The sequence below is a fragment of the Ambystoma mexicanum genome, chromosome 6q (assembly GCF_040938575.1).
Source record: "Ambystoma mexicanum isolate Mex_15411 chromosome 6q, UKY_AmexF1_1, whole genome shotgun sequence".
In the NCBI taxonomy this organism is placed as follows: domain Eukaryota; kingdom Metazoa; phylum Chordata; class Amphibia; order Caudata; family Ambystomatidae; genus Ambystoma; species Ambystoma mexicanum.
Window position 1 is genome coordinate 271,378,138 of NC_090937.1, and position 22,184 is coordinate 271,400,321.

At 48.4% G+C, this 22,184-nt stretch overlaps 1 protein-coding gene across 2 annotated transcripts in view; it reads left to right on the top strand.

Moving 5' to 3' along the window:
• HERC3 (HECT and RLD domain containing E3 ubiquitin protein ligase 3) overlaps positions 1-22,184 on the top strand; it is a 1,960,519-nt gene that overhangs the window by 1,359,964 nt on the left and 578,371 nt on the right. For both annotated transcript variants that reach the window (XM_069630741.1, XM_069630742.1), the window contains one exon: positions 11,425-11,614. In XM_069630741.1, coding sequence (XP_069486842.1) covers positions 11,425-11,614 — 190 coding nt within the window. The remainder of the gene's footprint in view (positions 1-11,424; positions 11,615-22,184) is intronic.

Here is a 22,184-nt window from a genome sequence, read left to right on the forward strand (position 1 = left end):
GGATGGGAAGCAGGAAAGTGTGGGTTGTTCAGGTAAGGGCAAGGGAGAAGCAGGAGGACCAAGAGACCAGGCAAAGGAAGGACAGAAAAGAGGAACGTGGATCAGAATTATTGGTGTGTGCAAGGGTGAGCCTTGGAGGGCGAGAGTGGTATTTGTGTATGAGCGTGTGCGAAAGGTGGGCGGGCTGGGGGGAGGGAGAGTAGGGACTGAATGAAAGAAGACGTGACTGGGGAAGTGAAAGAAGACTGACTGAGGGCGAAGGCATTTTTGGAGTGAATAGTTGGTGTGTAGAGATGGGTAGTCGTAGTAGTCTGAAAATAAGGATAGTAGTGTAGTGAGAGGGGTAGTAGTGTGGGGAGAGTAGTAGTGGTGTAGAGAAGGGGAGTAGTAGTAGCAAGCTGAGTAAAAGCGAGAGTAGTAGGTAGTAAGATCAGATGATGGAGGCAGGCAGTAGAGAGAGGAACATCGGATGGACAGAGACTGAAGAGTCAGGGAAAGAGAGTAGAGACGGTGGGTGGGGCAGGAGAGAGGAGAGTAGGAGGAGGAAGGGAGCATGACAAAGTCTCGGGGAAAGGAATAATGGAGAATGGAAAGGTGGGGCCTGAGTGTCCAGAAAGGTACAAACCCTTACGTTGCACCATCTTTTGGGATCTTAGAGTAAGGACACCTAGACTGTTCCCTGAAAATGTAAATAAGGCTTTCTGCTTTCAGACCCCAACTCTCAGATAACACAGAAATTAGATAGATGTGGTTACCGATCTCTAGTGGCCATAGCAGGGTTCAGGGACACCTGGGTGAGGGAGGAAGCGCCCATCTCTAGACGAGAGAGAGAGGGACGGCACTTAGAGACCCTTGTCTACAAAAACAATAAAAACCTGTGCACTCTAAACGTCAGTGGGGCAGATTCTGAAAAGAAAATAAGCGTGCAAATCTGAGATATACCACAAATGCGCCATAAATAGATGCGCCAAATTCACAGAAGTGTGCATCTCATAGATGTTCCAGTTTATAAAAGGAGTTTAAAATGTGGGAAAAAGATGCGCAAAGTGGGAGGAAAGCATGCAAATACACCAAATGGAACATGCAAAGGGGGAGTGACCACAGAAAGGGTGCAAGGATGCACCAAAATCCTGGTTCACAAAACTAGACCACAGAATTTGCTCCAAAAATGCCCTTCAACATTTGCTCCATTTTAAAGTAGAGTAAGCGGCCCAGTAAACAGTGCAAGTGACCAACCAAGGAAGCACACCGTACACCACAATCATAACCAACAATACCATATAAAAGCAAAGCACAGTGAGACATGTACCCAACCAGTGACTATTTTGGTAGTAGCCCTGGCATGGGAGTAAACCAGGTGGAAGTTGATGAAGTGCTTTGAAGTGGTGTTAAAGAGTCATCTTGACTAACTTTCATTGTTGAAGGAGGTCTTATATATACGGCTGAAGAAGTATATAAGTATTTCTAAACAAATATACTGTGATAAAACAACCTTTAACAAGACAATCTATGTTAATGTTGCTAAACTAAGGAAGTGTCCTTGGTTCAGGCGAAGAAGAGTGTTTGATTTATTACTATTACTATTAATATAACTTTAGACCATAGGAGAAGGCACGATATCCAAGGATTCACCACAATCCGTTTGGGCTTTGTTGTACAACTTAACAAAACACTTCCATCATGATTCCGGGTCAGGCAGGGTTGGGTGCGGATGCTACAGTGGGCAGGTCAGTCCTTAAGAATGTTTTGGATTAATTGCATTCTCATCAGATGTTTCTTAAACAAGTCCAGGGTTAAAAGGCTTAACTGAGGAACCTGGCATTGGCAACTACGATTATTTGTATGAGGGACATCACCGCCGGGGCAAGACTGCACCATGGAATCTTGGAGGTTGAACTTGGAGCTGCTTGACTTTATCAGGTGGCTAGTGGAAAGTGTTCAGACCAGACGTCAAGGGTATTTTTCAGAAGACAATGAACCTGTGGAAGGAATTCCATATCCATCAGAAAGTACTTTGTTGTTATCAGTACAGAGGATACCAATATTCGAGGAATCTGTAGCAAAGTGGACATAGTCCACTAGTACAAGAGCAATTATGGGGAGTAACTTGTACATTCTTGCACCTATAATTTCTAGGCCAAAGGCTGCTCGCACCTTTAGGATTTATGGGCATGCATAAAACAGATTCTCATTCGGCTCCTTACCTGTGCACCACATTGTCTAAATTTTTCTTTCCTGACCATATCTGCAGTTCTTGGAATCTTGTGACTTCAGCTTTATTGTATGTTCTACTTGCCCTCTGAAGTTAGTAACACAAAAATGTACCCTACTCAGTAGAACATGATTTACATCAGTGTATGTCGGATACTTTTATTGTTGACAATTGCTATATTGGACACTTGTTAGTAATGTAAGTGATCTTGTATAGCGCCCACCTGGCAAGTATTGGTGAGCTCGCTGTGCTTACTTCTGTAAGGGAAAAGGTGATGGAGTACATTAGTGGCACAGTGGGAAAGGCAGATGCGAAACCTGGGGGGGGGGGTTAATGCGTGTAGGTCCCAAAGTACACGATTGCTGAGTGCCAATCTGCTTTCTGTGGGTTTGGCAGAAGAAACCTGGGAATATGTTATCCATAGGGAATGCTCCAAGATCGGATAAGAGTACAGCGCTTTGGGTCGGGTTAGCTGCTGATGTCGGAGGGTGTGACAAAGCCGAAGAGGAGAGCTTTGTCGTGGCGTGATTAGTGTTCTGCTAACGGCTAGGCCTGCGGTGGCCATCAGTGTGGATGTAGGTGTTTGTGTGTGTAGTGTAAGCCGTTAGAAGACCTTGGAGGGGAAGAAAACAACCCATAACCGTGCATGCCGAGCCCATGCCATTTGAAGACCTCTCCCAATGCCCTATCTCTCCCTCCTGCTCTTTTTCTCTTTTTCTTTCCCTGTCTTTTTCTTTCTTTTTCTCTCTTTCCCTGTCTAAAATAGATGCATTGTACCCCATGAGGAACAAAACTAGCATCTGCAAGTTGGCAGTTGAGGGAAAGGGTTGGTGTGGAAATTCAGACTTTACCATAAGGCTTATAGGAGACAAGAACTTAAGGTTCAGTGCAAGTGCAGCTCATAATTTGAGGACCGCATTCACCCATTTCACCTTCTTTAGTATGTTGGCTAGCAGGCTGAGAGATGACAGAAACCTTACTCTAACATGCTCAGGTGCTGTGCTCTGTGTTCTGCTGGGACTTTTGTTTGTCGAGGCAGGAAAAGGATTTTCTCAGGCATTCATCAGGGAATTGGTCAGGACGGGTTCCAGAATCCCTGCTCCTTTTACCCGGTCTACCCTGCTGCCTCCCACAAGCCCCAAATTCTTGTCAAACAGTATAAAATGAACCGCCTCCCCTGCTACAAATAGCCACAATTTACCAGGTGTTGATACAGCACCAGGTTTTCGGTATCAGAGTGATACTGCAACCCAGCAAGGGATTCTTCAAGATGAAACAAGGAGCAGACAGAGAGGAAGGTTGAGTGTGGATTACTCCCCAAAAACATGTGCAACACATTGGCCTGAAAAAAGGTTACTGGGAGGTGAGATGGCTGCAGGATGGTGACTAGCAGACTATTCGTAGACTTTCATCTATCCTTTACCGTCTGCCCGTTGCTGCTGCATCATCGCTGCTCGACGACCCTCGGCGGACGGCTTCATTGTCGACGAAGCCTGAATGACTCGATGACCAGACACTGCAGCCTTCATGGGCCTCAGCCCGTACAGTAGGGAGAGCGGGGGATGCTTTCATATAGTCGCATACCTTTAGAGAATGCCTGTTCTGCCACCCTATTATCCCTGTTGTTGCTGTACTGCCCTTTCCATTTACTATGGAGAATACCCCCATTAAATGTTGTCCTACTTGTAATAGGAAATTACCTTGGAAGGATATGCACCAAGTGTGCAACTACTGCCTTCCTATGGAACACCCAGAAAATGTCAAGTCCTTCAAACATTTACGCTCTAAAACACTAAAAGACGGCTGAACCAAGCGCTGGGCTGTCCACACCATGCAGGCCGTAGCCTCCATCGATGTGACGGGGAATCCAGTGAGGGCAGTATCAGCGTCTAGATTGATTACGAAGGCGACTGTGCTGGTCCCAGACTCCACTAAGCAGGCCCGCAGCTCTGTGACGGAGACTACACCCGGCAGCCCAAGCACAAACACCTCCGAACACGCTAAACACACAACCCATGGCTGACCATCAGCGAAGTCAGTGACCTTTGAAGTCCACGCGGTGTCCGTGGAGAAAGCCTCTAAACCTGCCCTGTCCTCTGGGCCATCGCTCACGCTTTTGCCTCACGACAGGCCTCCTGAACTGGCGCCGAAAGCCGCTTTGGGCACCGTGCATAAAAAGGACCCCCTTTCGGGTGCCGAAAAAAACATGCAGCAAAAGGCGCATAGGCGTCCCCAAGACTAGGCCGAAAATGCAAGAACTTATTAAAAAACATGTCCATGCTACCCTTCAAAAGACAAAGACGCAGAAACTGGCTAAATCATTGATGCCTTGGCCACTCCAGCTGGTTCCTCCTCCCCTGTAGATAGACTCACAGGGGCAATGCAACACAAGGATCAGACACCGTCTCAGGTTTACACATTCCCACTGAGTGGACCGCTGAACAATTCAACAGAATAATGAAGAGGATGTCCTGCTTTGTAGAGTTCCTGGGCAGGCAACCTGGAGAAATTAAGTCCCTTAGGGACTCTTCTCAAACGAAGGCTGCAAAACCACCCGCTGCTAAAAAGCCCTGTCTTGACACCACGCAGCCCAGCACTTAGGCCCAGGGCCCGCCAGCCTCACTTTATCAATACCTCTCTCAGGACATGTATGCCATCGACCCCTCAGCGTCTCAAGATCCGGGCTCTTTAGGAGACCAGGGAGACCAATACAGCCAAGATCAGTACTTTGATGACAAGATGACAACATTTATGTCATTCAATAACCTGACCACCAGGACTAGCCAGTAGCAGACTCTCTAGTAGACAATCAGCTACAGTATAACAAGCTGGTGCTAAAAGCTGCCCAACACTTCAATATTGACACCCTTGAGACCCAGGTAGACAAGGACTTTGTGGAGGACATTCTTGGTGACATAAAGTCCGCCACCTAGTTCATTCCCCTTTTACAATCCATCCTAAGGTGTAAACAGCGTTCCCTGCTAACGCCTAACCTCACAATGGCAGTGAACCCTCGCATTGTAAAATTATTCAAGCCACCGCCTACAGACACCATGTACATTAGGGTCCAGCTCAAACCTGACTCACTTGTCACAACTAGAAAGAGGGCTGGCACTCCTCTGGCATCGGCCAAAGCCTGCCAGATAAAGAAAGTAAAAAGATATACACATTCGGCAGAAAGGTCACGTCTTCAGCAGCCTATCGGGCAAGAATTGCTAACACCACCCTCCTAGCTGGTTAGGCAGTCATAAGTGGGACGAGTTGGAACACCAGATTGAGTCTCAGCTACTAAGCACCATGTCAGAAGGCAAGCAGATATCTAGCTGCCTTCTTAAAATTAACCTCAATGCTGCAAATAATGCAGGTTGCATTATCGCAGAGGGCACCCTTATCAAACGCCGTGCCTGGCTTAGAAAGTCTGGTTTTAAAATGGAAACACAAGCAACCCTGCTTAACATGCCGGTGGAAAACGCAAAAAAGTGCAAAAGAAGAGTACGATACTCTGAAGTCCCTCATGCAGTTAACCAACAAACCCTTCGTCCAACGGGGTTCCTCTAACTGCAGGAGGTTTTGTGGAGAGGTCACACAATGCTCCTCTGGGTTCAATCAAGGCGGACAGTCTTCGTCATGGGCCTACACACAGGGACAGGCCTCGTCTTCTAATTTTCAAAGAGGTCATAAAAGATCCAGAGGAAGAAGTAGAGGCTCCGAGGCCAGAGACTCCACCCCTCTCCAGCAATGACACACCGCTCCAAGTCCCCTACCACACCACCCGGTAGGGGGTTGCATCTCTCATTTCACTCATGCATGGGAGGGGATTACGTCAGGCAAGTGGGTACTGTCCACCGTAGCAAGCAGGTACATAGAACTTTTGCAAAAACTACCCAACCACCCGCCAAGACACCGAAGGATGACACCAGCAGAAGAGTGGCGCATACTAATGGTAGAAGTAAAAACCCTGCTGGAAAAAGACGCCATAGATTGTACCAGCAAATCAGGTAAACAGGGGTATTTATTCAACATACTTCCTTGGGCCAAAGAAAGATCTTTCCATGCGTTCAGTACTAGATCTGTGCCCAGCAAACACATATGTCAAACCTCAAATTTTTTCGCATGACATACTTTCATATTTCGATGTTCCCAGTGCACAGAATATATCTGCGATTCGAGATATCGGGAGTGCACTACCATTTCAAAGTGCTCCCCTTCGGAATCGCCTCAGCCCCAAAAGTGTTCACGAAGGTGCTTGCAGTAGTAGCAGTACACCTCCACAGAGAGTCAATCCCTGTGTACCTGTCATGATCACTGCTTCCAAGGAGCCAGGACCAGCCCAACGTCCTTGGAAGCAGGCCCCTAATCCTAAGCCTAGGCACCAGCCGGTCCCCACTGGGACCTTTTGGACCTTGTCCTGGCGCCGGAGGCACCAGGCTCATCAAAGCCATCGGTCCCGGCACTGGAAGCGCCGGGCTCATAATATGTGTGAAGATGCTTGTGTGGACTTACCTGCAGCAGACCATGCTGCTTACTTACCAGCTACATAGGAATCCTCTGTAAGCCGGAACTATTTTCTTAACTGGGTGGGGCAAGCTCCACGCCCTGGATACAACACTGGAACTCTTCTGGAACAGGAACTCTTTTCTTACCTAGGCGGGGCCGTGGAGGAAGACGCCTCATCACTCCTAGGCTATTTAAACCACACCCGATTGATGAAGCGTGCTTCGCGTTATTCTGCATCTGCAGCAGAACGCTCACCGAGTCTGTTCCAGCTTTTCTTCTTCCGATCCTGTACCTGCAAGAACAATACTTACCATTCCAGCGCCTGTAATAGACAAGAAACAACAGGTTAGCACGGCGACTTCACATGCAACGCATTCCTTACCTGGTCCATCGGCAGCGACCATTTCTTCACGCTGCACCTCCGCCTGTGAAGACAAAAGCATAGTTATTACTTACCGGCAATCCGCGAATTCCGGATGTTTTCAACGCTGCAACCCAGCATCTGAAAGACAAAAGAAGAGACATTAGACAGGTATTTACTTACGCCCATCGCGCTCGCCACAATAGAGCGCCTGCAACTACTCTGGCGTTTTCCAGCATCTCTTCAGCACGAACTCACAGCTGTGAAGGAAAGAGACAGTTAAAGCGCTTGCATTTACTTACGCATTTCCAAGCGCTTCTTTCCAAGGCTCTGGCTCCAGCTTTGGCTCTCTTCATTCCATCTTCTAACACAAGAGCCCTGCAAAACAAATAGAAGAAAGCATTATTCCGAGCCCTGTTCAATACTTACGTGTCCACGCACCTAAAGACTATATGGACTAAAAGGTGTCCGGAAACTCACCGCTCGTGCTGTTAACGGCGGTTGCGATCCTCTGATGTTAAGAGGCCTACGTTTCACCCAGTGAAGGAACTGGCAACGGCACCCTGCACCAGACGCAGATGGAGAGTCCAGCATTCACCTATCTAAGGTGAGCACGTTGACCTGGGGGCTCTACGGAGAAGCTTAGAAGAGAGAGGGAGAGAGAGAAGGACACTCAATTGCCCAGATCTTTAACCCCATATATTCTTTCACCTGCAGAAATCTCACCCTTCGAGTTCGACACACAGTGCGAAGAGGCTCAGCCCCAGAAGCCAATCGAGTCCTGCACATCACCTTTCGAGTCACAGACACCTTCCTGCCTAGACCAGCGCCTCCGTGGGAATCAGGTGAGCGTTACAGTACACTTATCTAGACGACTGGCTAATAACCAAGGAGTCTCCTTAGATCTGTAGACCAAACATCCGAAGAACTATCAACCTTCTTTTCCAATTAACGAGGAAAAATGTAGTCTTGTTCCCAGCAAAATAAAACAATTTCTGGGAGCCCTCCTAAAAAGCAGCTAGATTTCACATCCAACAAGAGTATACAAAACATGCTGTTGCAAGTACCTCATTACAAGGCCGGTTGCCAGATAACTGTACGTAAAGCAATGCGCTTGCTCGGGATGATGGCCTCATGCATACACTTGGTTCCACACGCACAAGTGGTTAGAGAAACAATGGTCTCAGGCAAGCGGTCAATGGGACGATCTAGTGGTTTTTTCGCAACCCGTTGTACAACTTCTTCGCTGGTGTTCCAAAGACAAGCTGCTAAAAAGAAAATCTGTTTGCATTACACCAACACAAGTGATCCTAACTACAGACGCCTCACTCGCCGGACGGGGAGCTCGCTTCCTACACCACACAGCCCACGACCTTTGGACACGCACCACAGCCAAAAATCACATCAATTTCCTAGAATTTATGGCAGTTCTCAAAGCTCTACAAGCTTTTCAGCAACATCTTACAGGTCAAACAGTGCAAGTCCTCACAGACAGCACCACTGCCATGTTCTACATAAAGAGAGGGAGGCACACTCTCTCCAAGTCTGTCGAGACTATACCTAAAAATATGGAATTCGGCACTCAAGAGGAACATGCTCCTAACCTCTCAACACGTTCCAGCAGAACTCAATGCTCTGGGAGATATTCTAACGAGATACCCTCTATCAGAAGAACACAGGAGGCAACTCAATTGAGATACTCTAGATGGAATTTTTATCAATGGGGGTCATCTCCCATTCGATTTGTTCGCCACATGCCTATACGTGCAATGCCCATACTTCACGTCCAGGTTTCCCCAACCAGGGTCCAAGGGGAACGCCCTGTGGATGAACTGGTCAGGAAAATTTGTTTACGCTTTTCCCCCCAACACCACTCCTGAGCAGGATAGTGCACAAGATGCACCAGAAACAAGCTACTCTAATTCTGGTTGCTCCCATGTGGAATAGACAACCCTGGTTTCCACATCTGCTCAAACTGGCGATGTGCATCCCAATCAAGTTCCCATGCCCCTACGACATGTTATCACAACACAAGGGGGCATCTCTCCATCCTCTGCCCCAATCTATGAACTTGGCAGCCTGGCTCCTGAAGTCATAGATTTTGGTCATTTAAATCTTCCACAGCGGTGTATGGATATCCTAAAGGAAGCACGAAAATCCAACACCCGGCAGTGTTCCTTCAACAAGTGGAAAAGGTTTGTGATATGGTGCAGGTCACAAGCCATAAATCCAATTGAATGTTCTCCGGCCAACATTCTGCATTATATGCTTTACCTACTAGACTCCGGCCTAGTATTTAACTCCCTCAAGGTACACTTGGCGGCTCTGTCTGCCTACACCACGTCACAGAGCAAGGTGTCCTGGTGAAAAGTTCCAGTCATTAAGGCCTTCATGGAAGAGGTAAAGAGGCTATAACTATCAATTTCTAACCCTCCACCAGGTTGGGATCTAAATGTTGTGCTCTCCAAACTCATTGGTCCGCCATTTGAACCTATGCACAAGGCCAGCCTAAAACACTTGACCTAGAAAACTGCATCACCTCGATAAGACGAGTCAGTAAACTACCGGCTTTGTCCATACAAGACCCTTTCTTCATAATCCACAAGGACACACACCCTAGGTTTTCACCTAATTTCATTTCAAAGTTCCATATTAATCAATCTATCGAACTTCCTACCTTCTTTCAAAATCCATTCAACTCATCAGAAAGGAGCCTACATACACTAGACGTACGGAGGGCAGTCTTGTACTACGTGAACAAAACAAAACCGCTAAGGAAAACAGACTAGCTCTTTGTTTCCATAGCACCAGGTAGAGAAGGCGCTCATATCTCAAAAAACGAGATCTCCAGATGGATAGTCAAATGCAGACAACTCTGCTATTCCCTATCCAAGAGAGCCTTACCTTTCACTCCCAGGGCTCACTCTACCATAGGTACAGGAGCTACCTTAGCCTTCTTTACAAACGTCCCCTTAGACGCCATTTGCAAGGCAGCTACATGGAGTTCCATTCATACCTTCACACAGCATTATTGCATTGCCACTCACTCTAAAGCAGAAACACAGGTGGGACAAGCAGTACTAAAACATCTATTTGCTGCTTTACCTTCTCACTTGCCACCTCCTTCACTAGCTACTGCTCGCTAATCTATTCAGAGCATGTGATCTAAACAGATCCACAAGCCTCAGAAGGGATACATTACTCATAGTAATCGTATTTCTGATGCTTGTATCTGCTTAAATTCACATGCGCCCATCCTTACTCCCCTCTGGAGTCGACCGCGCATAGAGGTTATTCTTGTCTAGCACTGCTTCTGCTTTATCGCATCTGTATTCACGCTATACTTCATGCAACCTCATGTCAGAAACAATCTGAGGGACCTCGACGCGTGAAGGACCATGGGTACAGTAGACGTCACACTAGTGATAATATTACTAACAAGCCCAGTTGATGTCCCTTTTCGAGTTTTGAAAACAAATCTTGTAATAGTCTGTGACTACCACTAAATGTCGGACTATGCAGAACATGTGAATCTAAGCATCATAAATATGATTACGGTGAGTAATGTCTCACACACACCAACACACACACACATTCTCTCTCGCTGTCTCTGTCTTTCTCTATTCCAATGACCTTTACAGTGTACAAGTCATCCACGTATTGCCACTTTTGTATACTAATTATGTCCTTGGTGGCATTTGTATACAGCAATATCAAGTTGGCAAAAATGTGTTAATACAAATTATTTCACACTAACCCACTCTTGTCTGTGGTCTAGAGTATTTTCTTATGTTTGTGCAGTTTGCTGTGGGGAGACCAGTGGAACAGTGGCTTTCCTCATGCTTACTGTTTAGTATTATTCTTTCTTCTTGTGACTCCATCTTCCCTGCTTTCTCTTCTCTGCCCTGGCTTCCCTTTCACTCTCATCTTAAGTTCATTTTTCTGTGCTTAGTCTTCAAGTCTCTTCAGAACTTTTCCCCACCCCATCTGTGTTCTTTTGTGCCCTTCTATTCTCCTACTGGCTCTCTCAGTTCTCAGTCCCATTTTCTTTTTAATGTCCCCCGTCCTCCTTGTGCTCAGTCCCTCTTTTGCTCTTCTGGCTCCGCCACATTGAAATACGCTGCTGCGGAACTGTACCTTTCTCTTCCCTCGTACTCTCTCTTTCGCTCTCGCCTTAAAGACTTTCTTCTTTCCTCCTAAATGGTTTACTTGGTTATTTTCATTTATGCTTCCATTTGATGTGCCATTTTATTACATTCAGTGCTTTGGATAAAAGTGACATATAAGTTTGAGTAACATACCAAATATAAATAGTGTACGGTATTGAAAACATATGCATGTTTTTGGCTTACAGATTCTTAAGAGCTTTGAAACGTTCCTGATTCCTCAGCTGTCCAGCTCACCACCTGATGTTGAAGCAATGAGAATTTACTTAATACTTCCTGAATTCCCCCTGCTCCAAGACTCCAAGTATTACATCACACTCACACTTCCATTGGCAATGGCCATATTACGTTTGGATGCCAACCCCAGCAAGGTTTTAGGTAAGAGTGGCAGACTTGGCTGATAATGTTAAGTCCATTTGCTTTTAGAGTGAATTTGAGTAAAAGAAAATACTTTTTTCTTCTGAGCCCCATTTTCGTCAAAATAATGTGTGACTGCCTAGAGCAGCTGTCATCTCCACCTGCACACATACATAGAAGGCCCTGTATAAAAGAACTGGACTTTTTAAATGTCATTGTCTACATGTCTGACCTTGTTGCACCATTCGAAATTGAAATTTCTATCATCTGTTTGGCACTGCATATAGGGGAAAGCCATGGTAGGCAGCAACGGGATGAAGTGTTAATCCTGTATGTTCACTGCACTCTTTCCATCAAGACTGTGTACATTGATTCTTGATTTTGTCTTTGTGCTGAACCGGTTGGACTTGGTGATTTGACTGGATCCAGGAGGCTAAAAAAGAAAAGCATTTAGAGTGCAGTTGGCTTCATGCAATTAGTGTGGGCTGCCTTTTATGTGGAGATGCATGCTTGAATTGTCCGTGATGGAGTGCCCAGGTCAATGACTGAGAACAACAATGGGTGTGATAAATAGACCACTGAGGCACATCTGGTGGTTGAGTACTGAACATTACCTTTTCAATATGTAGTTGTCTGGAGCAAGGTGAAAGCTCCAGGAGCAACATGGCTAGCCTAAACTGAAGTATAGAGGTTTGGAACCAAGGGATATGAAAGAGAGAAAGAGAGAAAGAGAGAGAAAGAGAGAGAGAGAGAGAGAGAGAGAGAGAGAGAGAGAGAGAGAATGAAAGCGTGGGTTTTAAAATTCCAGCAGCTATTGAGTTGCTTTAACTAGAGGCATGAAAGTCACTTCCAAAAATAATAAAATAACTATGGAGAGATTCATCCTTTGTATTTCGAGATATTGATTACTGTTTGTAAATGATTTCTTTTGACATTTTAATAAGGGTCTATCTTCTATGTGGATCAGAGTGTGCTACATCGGAGCCACTACATATTGAAACCTTTTGAAAATAGAATGAAATGATGAAGCCGAATAAAGAGATCCTTGGCAGGGTGCAGTCTGCTGCCCTCCATTTTAATAGTATCACATAGAAAGCACAGAACACCCACAGTCAAAAACAAAGTTCTTACAGAATATTTATGCTCACAAAGAGGTTATATCTCTCAGGGAATAACAAAAATGAATAGCCATCGGGACAAGAGGGTAATAACCATCAAAATGATTAAGGCGCCATCCACCAACAGCCCACTGACCTGGTCACCCTGACAATATGGATCTCAAGTATGGCTTATGGGAACTCCTGAGGGTCCTCAGTGATTTCTAACACAACAATAGAAGGGACCTTTCTCTAATCAACTAGGTGACAGGATAAGCGGAACAGACATTTTATTCCTAGAAGGACCTAGTGTCCAGGGTCCAGAAAGCCTCTCCAATTAATTGCCGCAGGTTTCCCGAGAGTTCACTTTCTGGACAAAGTCAATCATAGTGTTGGCGAATTAAAGTATAAAGTGTCCCTGGGACTTCTTCATTCATAGTGGGGTTTGTCCTCTTAGCCCCCAGCTATAGCTAGTTTTCCATGCCATGGCCATTTTGCATCCTGGGAGGGATGATAGCCTCCAGTGGTCGTTGTGTAGCACGTGGCCCAAAAAGAGCCTGACTAGATAGGGATTCATGCTGGTCTCCTAAGGGAAACCTAGAAATAAAGACACCAGAGTATATAAATAAAATATTTTGCTTAGTGTGTTTGTCTTTTGTTGGGCTGATCTGTCAAGTCCACCATAGGGCCGGATGGAATGTTGAGGGAAAATAAAAATAAGAGACAGATTTCTCCTGCCCTAGAGGTGCACTGGGCAAGGTAAAAGATTCCAGAGACAGAAGAACAACTAAAGTTAGAAGAAAGGAACAGAGCAAAGCAGAGAGACCCCCCCCCTCAGCCCTCCATGGCCTATAAACAATTGTTGGTTGGGCCGTGTCAGGTGGGCAACCTGGCATACTTAACATAGTCCTGAGCTGCGTGCCCGGAGCATCCCGGGCACTCGGAGAGCAGTGGCGGCAGTTGGCCAACCCGGGGACCAGACTGTGGAGGCCCTGGGCCATGTGTGCGGTGCTTACCGCGGGCGAAGATCAAGAGCTGCCCAGAGAGGGCTGCATTTGTGGAGGGCATCCTGAACTGGGCAACCTAGCTGTGCTCCATGTCGGCCAACCTTGTGGCGGTTGAGGTGGGCCCTGCAGAAGAAGTCCTCCCGAGCCACGTATGCCAGGCAGTCTTGAAGGTGATGCATCGATGAAGCACACTGTCTCGGAAAGCAGAGTGTTGAAGGTAGAGTCAGGGTAAGTCTCGGGCTGCTCTATCAGGCAGCCCAGGTAACGAAAAGCTGAAGCTCCCTGTAAAATCGCGGCCTGGTCTTTGTGTCACTCTGATGCAATGCAGAGGGTGCAGTGCTATCAAGCTGTCAGAATCGGAAACTACCACCCGAAAGCTCCTCACCTGACTCCTTAGAGGAATCCTCCTGGGTAGATGTCTTTGGTCTTCTTCTCCCCTCCTTCTTGATCTCCTGCGGGTCTTCGACCGTCTTGGTGCTCTTCCTTCCCTTTTTGTCCTTCTTCGTAGAGATAGGGACGAGCTCCGCTTGAGGCCACCCTGACAGTGGTAGGAACAAGCTGTCAGGTGGACCCAGGGGAGCCAGTCCCGTAACGCCAGGGAAAAAGCCAGTGACGGCAGAAAAAACCCTGTTAGATGGCGAGTCCTTGCTGGCAGGGAGAGTGCCGGAAGTGGAGGAGGCCGGTGAATGGTATACAATAACAGTACTTAAATCCAAGTATTACCGGACGAGGTAGACTGATGTCGAAAAGGATTGGAAGAGATTCCACTGCGATCCAAGGAAGGCAAAAGCAGAGGCTGCACACGAGCAGTCAGGAGGGAAGGTAAGGCTATAATGCAGGTAAGAGTGAGAGAGGGAGAGAGAGAGCTGGTACAGGAGAGCGAGAGAGAGTGGAGAATGAGAGAGCGAACAGAAGCGGGAGCGAGCAAGGAGGAGAGAGAGAGAGAAATAGTAAGGGAGAGCGAGCGGGAGCAAAAGCGGGTGAACAAGAGTAAAGAATCTAGCGAAAGCGAGAGAGAGAGCAAGCGGGAGCAAAAGCGGATGAACAAGAGTAAGGAATCAAGCGCCAGGGAGAGAGAGAGCAAGCGGGAGCGAAAGCGGATGAACAAGAGTAAGGAATCAAGCGCCAGGGAGAGAGAGAGAGCAAGCCGGAGAGAAATAGCAAAGGGGCGCGAAGGATAGCTTTACAGTACGGAACCCCGTACAAAAGGAAAGAGCCGAGAAACAGGGAAAGCCGAAGCGGGCTGAGTACTAGGTAGAAAAGTATCAAAAGACCAAGCTCAAGGAGCGGCACTGCAGGCGAAGTTAGCGAAAGGCTTACAATGCGAGTTGCAATGCACAGCGTTGTGGGCGTGGCTACCTTTTAAAGGAAAAGGACCAAAAAGACTAGAACGGTAAGGACCGCAAGGTGCCTAAGTAAGCCTCCATCTTTTCCACAGTGTCCAGGGTCGCGTTGTGACACAAGCTGAAGGTGGCGCTGGGGGCGTGGTGGTGACCACGGCAAAGTGCCCAAGGTAACAGGGACGCCCCCTGAAGTTAAGATGCCTCTGGGGGGCCCCCAGGGCACGGGCTTCCCAGAGGAGAGCAACGATCTGTGGGGGTCGCGATGGTCACTGTAGGCGCTCACCCAGCACTGAGGCAGCCAACAAGGAGAACAATGTGTACCGCAGTACGGCAGTGTGTGTGGGGAAGTGGCCACCACTACCACCAACAACCGAAGAACTGAGATGCCGCCTCATAGGGCAGACACCCACCACTCTAGAGACTGCGCATAGAGGTACTGAAAAGGGGTGGCTGACTGCACCAGTCACCCCTATGTGACATCATGTATTATATGTTCTATATGTTATTTTATGACCTATATTTCTGAGTCTGGTGGAATCTGCTTATATCACAACATGCTGTGCATAGGCCGACATCTAGTGGAAGCTGCGGAGTATGACGGTTGTTGTTTTCGAAACTCGAAAAGGGACGTCGACAGGGCATGCCAGTAATACTACCCCTAGTGTAACGTCCACTGTACCCATGATCCCTCACGCATCAAGGTCCCTCAGATTGTTTTTTTCCGCCATTCTAGACGAATGCTTATAGCAGAGTTCCTCTTTCGGCTTATAGCCATTTACTAATTTTCAATTACTGATAGTTTATTCTTTCTATCCTTTATATCACTGACTATCGAAACATCACGTCGGTGAAGACAAGGAAACTACCTTCGGAAGACTCTCGCGACAGATCCGTTTCAGCCTTGGAAGGTCGCCCCGGGCTTCGGCCCACACAGTAGGGAGAGAGGGGGGAGGTCATTTTAGAATGTATATGCCCCTTTTCTTGCACTACATTGACCTAGCTGCCGTATCTTTCAGTTATGGACAAGACCCCCTTTAAATTTTGCCCCAAGTGCAATAGGAAGTTTCTGTGGGTCGATAAACACCTAGTCTGTAACCTGTGTCTCCCAACAGACCATGTCGTGGAGTCTTGTCGAGCGTGTAGGCTCTTCATGCCCAAGACTTTGAAGGACCGATCTACCAAACGCTGGGCTCATTACACCAGGCAGCTCGAGGCCATGGAAGTAGAAGGTGCTTTCAGCAATGCTGCGGTTTCTGACGGCGAAGGCGACGCAGTGGCTTCGGTTACCCAAGCGCAGACCCCGTAAGACAGGCTGGCAGCCTTGTTATGGGTACAACACCCGGCGGCGGAAGCGCCATCACTTCATCCACCACTAAGCACACAACTCAAGGCTGAGACTTGAAACACGTGTCAAGCGGACGGCAAAGCACGACATCCAGGGAAAGGTCAGTGTGTTAGGCAGAATCCTGTGCAGTGCTCTTAGGGACCACTAAACACAATTTAGACTGCAAGTGGTAATACAAGTTCACCTTTGGTACAAGCCTGTACTACTATGTTAAAGTGGTAGCAGTAGCGGAGTAGCCAGGCTTATCTCAAGAGTATATGAGCAGTAGCAGAAATTACACAAAGGGACCACAATTACTGTGACTCAAACAAACACTGACTCAAGGTTTCAGGTAAAAAATAGAAGTACATTTATTTTTAAACCATCTAAAACACAACACTTCTATTAATTCAAAACCACACGTAAAATACACCACAACCAACCAATTCACTTGGTACAGTATAACTCAAGGTAAGTACCCTATGTTTTAACGGACCGGTGTTGTGAAACAAAAGACGTTACCGGGAATACATGTGCGATCACTTTTTGACAGTAATGACAGTTCGGTCTTACTAAAGATACGCGTATCCGCGGCAAGAAATGTTACCGGGGCAAAAACACACTTCGCATCTGAGTTAACCAGAGAGAGTTGGGGGCAAAAATCAGAATCGGAGAACATTCGTTGACAGAAATTCTTGGCAGAAGCCCGCCAAAAGACAGTGAACAAAGAAGGCAAACCTGGTTTGCCGCGCAAAGTAAAACACAAGAAGGGCTTTAACAAAAAGAAATGGTGAATAAACCCGACCGGAGCCAAAAGTAAAAGTATTTGGTCAAGCGGGTTTATGTTCGAGGCTAATATAATAGCCTTAAACAATACCATGTTTATATAGTATAAACGCGGTAGAAAAGTTAGGGTAGGTACCACTGCCACCAGCCAAGTCTAAATGTTAAAAAAGCAAAACAATGCTCTAGGAGGTAAAGATAAAAAGGGCTAAGAAGTAACCCTTTCCAATACTCCATGTAAGATGGGGTGTACTGGATCTGTGGTTAAATGACTATGTAAAATTAATGGCAACTTTACCCTTTTCTGAGGGACAGTAGTCAGCCCCAGAAATGGAGTCGGTGGGAAGTCTAAAAGACAACCCTGTGTCACTTCACTGAAGGTGCTGTGTAACACACAAAAGAAGGGGGCTACTGAAGTGGTGTACTCCAGAGCCCACAATCACAAAAACAGATGAAATACACATGGCAAAACATGGGTAAGAGTGGGGGAAAAGGGGGGACTGCTGTTGAGCAGCCCGAAAATGGCCGCCTAGCTGCAGAGCTCTGTGAGGCGTGAAACCTAATCCGGCTGCATCAGCGGTTCACCCTGCTGCCATCGCCAGAAACCTGCTTGGGCTGCTGTCTAATCCTCGCTACCTGCCCTGTTCAAGCCCCGGCTTGGGGCGAGCTCCAGGAGAACCTCCACATCCTGTTCAAGTCTGCGGCCCAGCCGCGCTATTGATCGCCGGCGCTGCCGCTGGCCTGACGGCAGACCTCCCCGGCGGGATTCCCCTCCCTTATTCATCAGTGGGCGCGGGCGTGCCTCTCCGCCTGCCGTCCCTCGGCGACCAACTGCTTTGTCCTGCGGGTGCCAGGGAGTGGGTCTCCCCCTTCGCCGAGGGCCTCGGCCCCTCCCACATCGAGCCGGGCGACTCAGAGGATTTCGCCCCCGGCTGCCCCACGCTTGAGCCGCCTCTCACTGCCGTGCTGCTGCTCAGCGGTCTGGCCTGCCGCGGCCCCTGTGAAGCAGCTATGGCCTCTCCTCAGCCTTCCAGCTGAGTATTGTGGCCTGGAACTGCACTGAGGCCCCGGGCGCTGCAGTGTGCGGCTCTCGGGCTGGACGACGTCCCCTGCGCTCTGGAATCTGTGCGCACGGAGAGTAGGTGAGGAGCTGGGGTGGGGGGGGCGATGCTGACTTTCCCCACTTGTGGCATCTGAGCGGGTTCCTTCCCACTGCGGGTGCCCCCCCTGTTTGATCTAGCTCTGCGCCCATTGCCAAGTACTGTCGGTAAGGCCCCAACCACTATTTCAGGCCTTTAATCAAGAATACTTACTCTCTACTGGATCGCCTGGATACCTATGACACCTTGGCCACGACCAACTCATCCAGTGGCCTTCACGCAGCCCCCCTGCCCATAGCCTGGTGGCATACAGCCTTAGGTTCACCTGACCCCCATGGAAGCTGTACATGTTCCATTCTCGCCCACTGGGGGCTCCACAGCGACAACACCTCTTCACTACTGTAGTGCTGGGCAGTCGGGCGCCCCACTTACACGTGGCCCAACCATCACCCCGGCTGCCTCATAAAACAACCCTCCATTGTCTGGATATGCCCAATGCTGAGGGCTGTATCACCAACCACCCACCAGCACCTTGACGTAGCCGCCCCACTGAAACCCCCTTGTAACTCCATTGCCAATTGATTTTGATAGCAAGTACTGGGCTGTCTCCTACTCCGGGCTCCTCCATTGGGCGCTGAGCTTGGCACTGCACACCTACGCCCTGCACACCTCTGGGTCCATGCCGGCGGGCCCCCCCAATCGAAACTGTAATGCCCAAAAGATCTAGAGGGGCCAATAAGGTGGGCGCCATGGACAAGTTTGCAAAAGCCAACCCACGCGCGGAAGCCGAGCCTGCTGCACCCGCTCTGGGGGACCCTGGTCACGAATCCCTCCTCCAGTGCACTTGCCCCTGATCTTACCGCAATGATGGAGTCTATGGCCAAGAATTTTGCATCCTTCCACGAAAAGCTTGACAACATTAACTCTAATGTGGCATCCCTCCAATCGCGTGTTGACCAGGCAGGAACCAGAATCACGGAGGCCGAGAATCGTATTGGGGCGAACAAAGACAGTTTACACTCGCTGCAGGACCCGGTGGCCACCTTGACCCGAGATATGAAAGCTCTAAAGGCGAAAATGTGACGATCTTGAATCCCGCTCACGCAGGAACAATCTTCGTATTGTTGGGGTTCCGGAGAATGCCCTTAAGGGGCGTATGGAACTGGCTGTCGACTCTTCTTAAAGACCTCCTGGGCGACCCTGTCCTGTCACCACACTTCACGGTCGAGCGAGCTCACCAGGCCCTATCACCACGCTCTAAGCCTGGGGACTTCCCCAGGCCTATAATTGCCAGGATCCTCAATTACAGGGATAGGGATCTCATCCTCTGCCTGGCTCGCGAGAAAGGTGACCTCCGCCTTGACTCACATACCATTCGTATATTCCCCGACTTTTCTGTTGGGGTACAACAGGAGAGACGTCAGTTTCTAGGAGTCAAGAAACTACTACGAGAACGTAATGTCCCCTATGCAATCCTTTTTCCGGCCGGACTCAAAATAACCTTCAGAGAAAAACTACTTTTTCACTGTCCCGGAGGAAGCTGTGAAATTCATAGAGTCCCAGATACCACTCCACAACGTGACTGAAGACCTTGCAGCCAATGACTGAACCCATCTCAGTCAGTGATCATGTAGCCTAATCATCATTTCTTGTTCTTTAATGTGCTGATGGTAACAACACTCCACTGTCTTAATTACGCATACACATTTGCTCTCCGAAACAACCACACCTGGCGAGTGCCCCTTGCGGGGCCGCCAACGGTCCCCCCCGGTCCCCACAGGTCTGCCCTCAGCCATCTACGTCAGACCCCGGATCTGCTTAACTGTCCCCACTCTCTGGAGCCCATGCCACCCGGGAGGTGGGCACTCTGCCTTCTGTCCGAATAGCCGGGTGTGGGACAATGTGATTATTATGCGTTCCAATGTTGGTTATACCACTTGATACTCTATGCTATCCGTGTTTGTCCTAGTTCCACCTCATGGCAGCAGCGCACCCCACTGCGATTGCAAGGTTTATGTTTGTTACATTTGTGTTGGGTTCTGGCCCCGGTTGGGCCACTAGCGAACTGGACCCATGTTGGGGATCCACCGCTGACCCACGGTTACTGGGGGATTATGATTTTATAGGGAGGTGGGTGGTCGGGCACATTACCCACAAGGATGGGGTGGTGTGGGTGGGGGGAGGCCATGAGTTGGGAATTGTTATTGAAAACGGCAGAGGTAGTTTTGCATAGTACACTGCATCAGGGCACAGGCATTGTGGTGGTTCACACAGTAAATGTTACACGGCGACAATGCTGGGATGTACCTTAGACCCCTAGAATGCCTACCATAGTAATGTCCTGGAACATTCGGGGCCTGAGCAACTACACTAAAACCCGTAAAGTCATGGCCTACGCCAACAGACATGGATGCAAAATACTATTATTGTAGGAGACACACGCTATGGGCCCTCTCACGAAGTGTATGGCATCATCTTGGGGCCCCAATAGATATTTCACTTCATACTCTACGCGGGGCGGGGGGGTCCTGACGATTCATAAGTCACTCAAGTTTGTACTACACAGAAGTTACATTGACGTGGAGGGGAGATATGTCATACTGCATTGTGCGATAACCAATTGGGAGTACCTCCTGGTGAATACCTACGGCCCTAATGTAGATTCGGCCAATTTTATAGATCTGGTGGCGTCCATCCTGCTGGGCTATGTGGGCGTACAGATCATTTGGGGCGGGGATATGAATTTCATCTTGGACATTGCCCTGGACAGGACTGGCACAGCCCCTAGACTGCTGTCTGGTGCATCACGTAGACTACTGGCTCACTGCACAACCCCCGATATTCGTGATGTATGGAGGACACTGCACCCACAGGCACGAGAATATACCTACTACTCCTCAGTGCATGACAGTTCCTTTAGAAAAGACATGTTCCTATTGTCAAGCGGAATGCTGGGTAGAGTGGTGGACACCTGTATACTCACCCGCACGCTGTCGGATCATGCCACGGTTCTGCTCTCTCTGGCCCTGGGTGTCCCCTCGCCTACCATCAACACGTGGCGGTTTAAGTCGGCTGCCCTTCAGAATATTGTTTTCAAGGCAGACATCCTTGCTGACATCCAATCATACTTTGAACACAATACACCACTATGGGAATCCGATGGGACGCCTTCAAGGCCTTTATCAGAGGCATGGCCATTTCTAGGGAGGCAGGAGCCCTAAAAACTATCAGAGCAGCCCTTAGCCACGCGGAAGATAGACTGCACGACCTAGAGCGGGCGCACCCGGCATCAGTTGACGCTGCTGTCCTCTCCCAGATTAGCGAAGAATTGAAGTTATTTAATGAACTGGCCACAAGGGAGGTCCAGTACTTTAGCCGCCCTCAAGCAGCCCGGAAGTATGGAGAAGGTGATAGACCCGGCAAAACAATAGCCGCTTTGACAAGGGGAGAGTGGGGCCAGGCCCAGATCGCTGGTGTTAAGGATAAACGGGGGGTAATGCAATGGTCCGACCAACAGATATTAGATGTCTTCACAGATTTCTACATGGATTTATACTCCCAATCTCCTGAACATAGTGAATCTCATATGAGAAACCTCCTTGAACAAATACCCACAACCTGTGTCTCCCCCGCAACCAGGGACCAATTGGACTCTCTAATTCTGTTGGATGAAATTGTCGGCCATATCCAGTCTCCCTAAAGGCAAGGCACCGGGCCCCGACGGGTTTACGGCTGAATTCTATCAAGAGCACGTTGCCCTGCTGGCCCCTAAATTGCATGAGGTATGGGACGAGGTACTCCAGTTGGGAACTCTTCCTCCCACTTTGCGCGAGCCGGCCATCACTATACTACTCAAACCCAGAAAACCCAGCGATGAATGTGCGTCGTATAGACCCCTCTCGCTGTTGAACCTAGATACCAAACTTTTCGCTAAAGT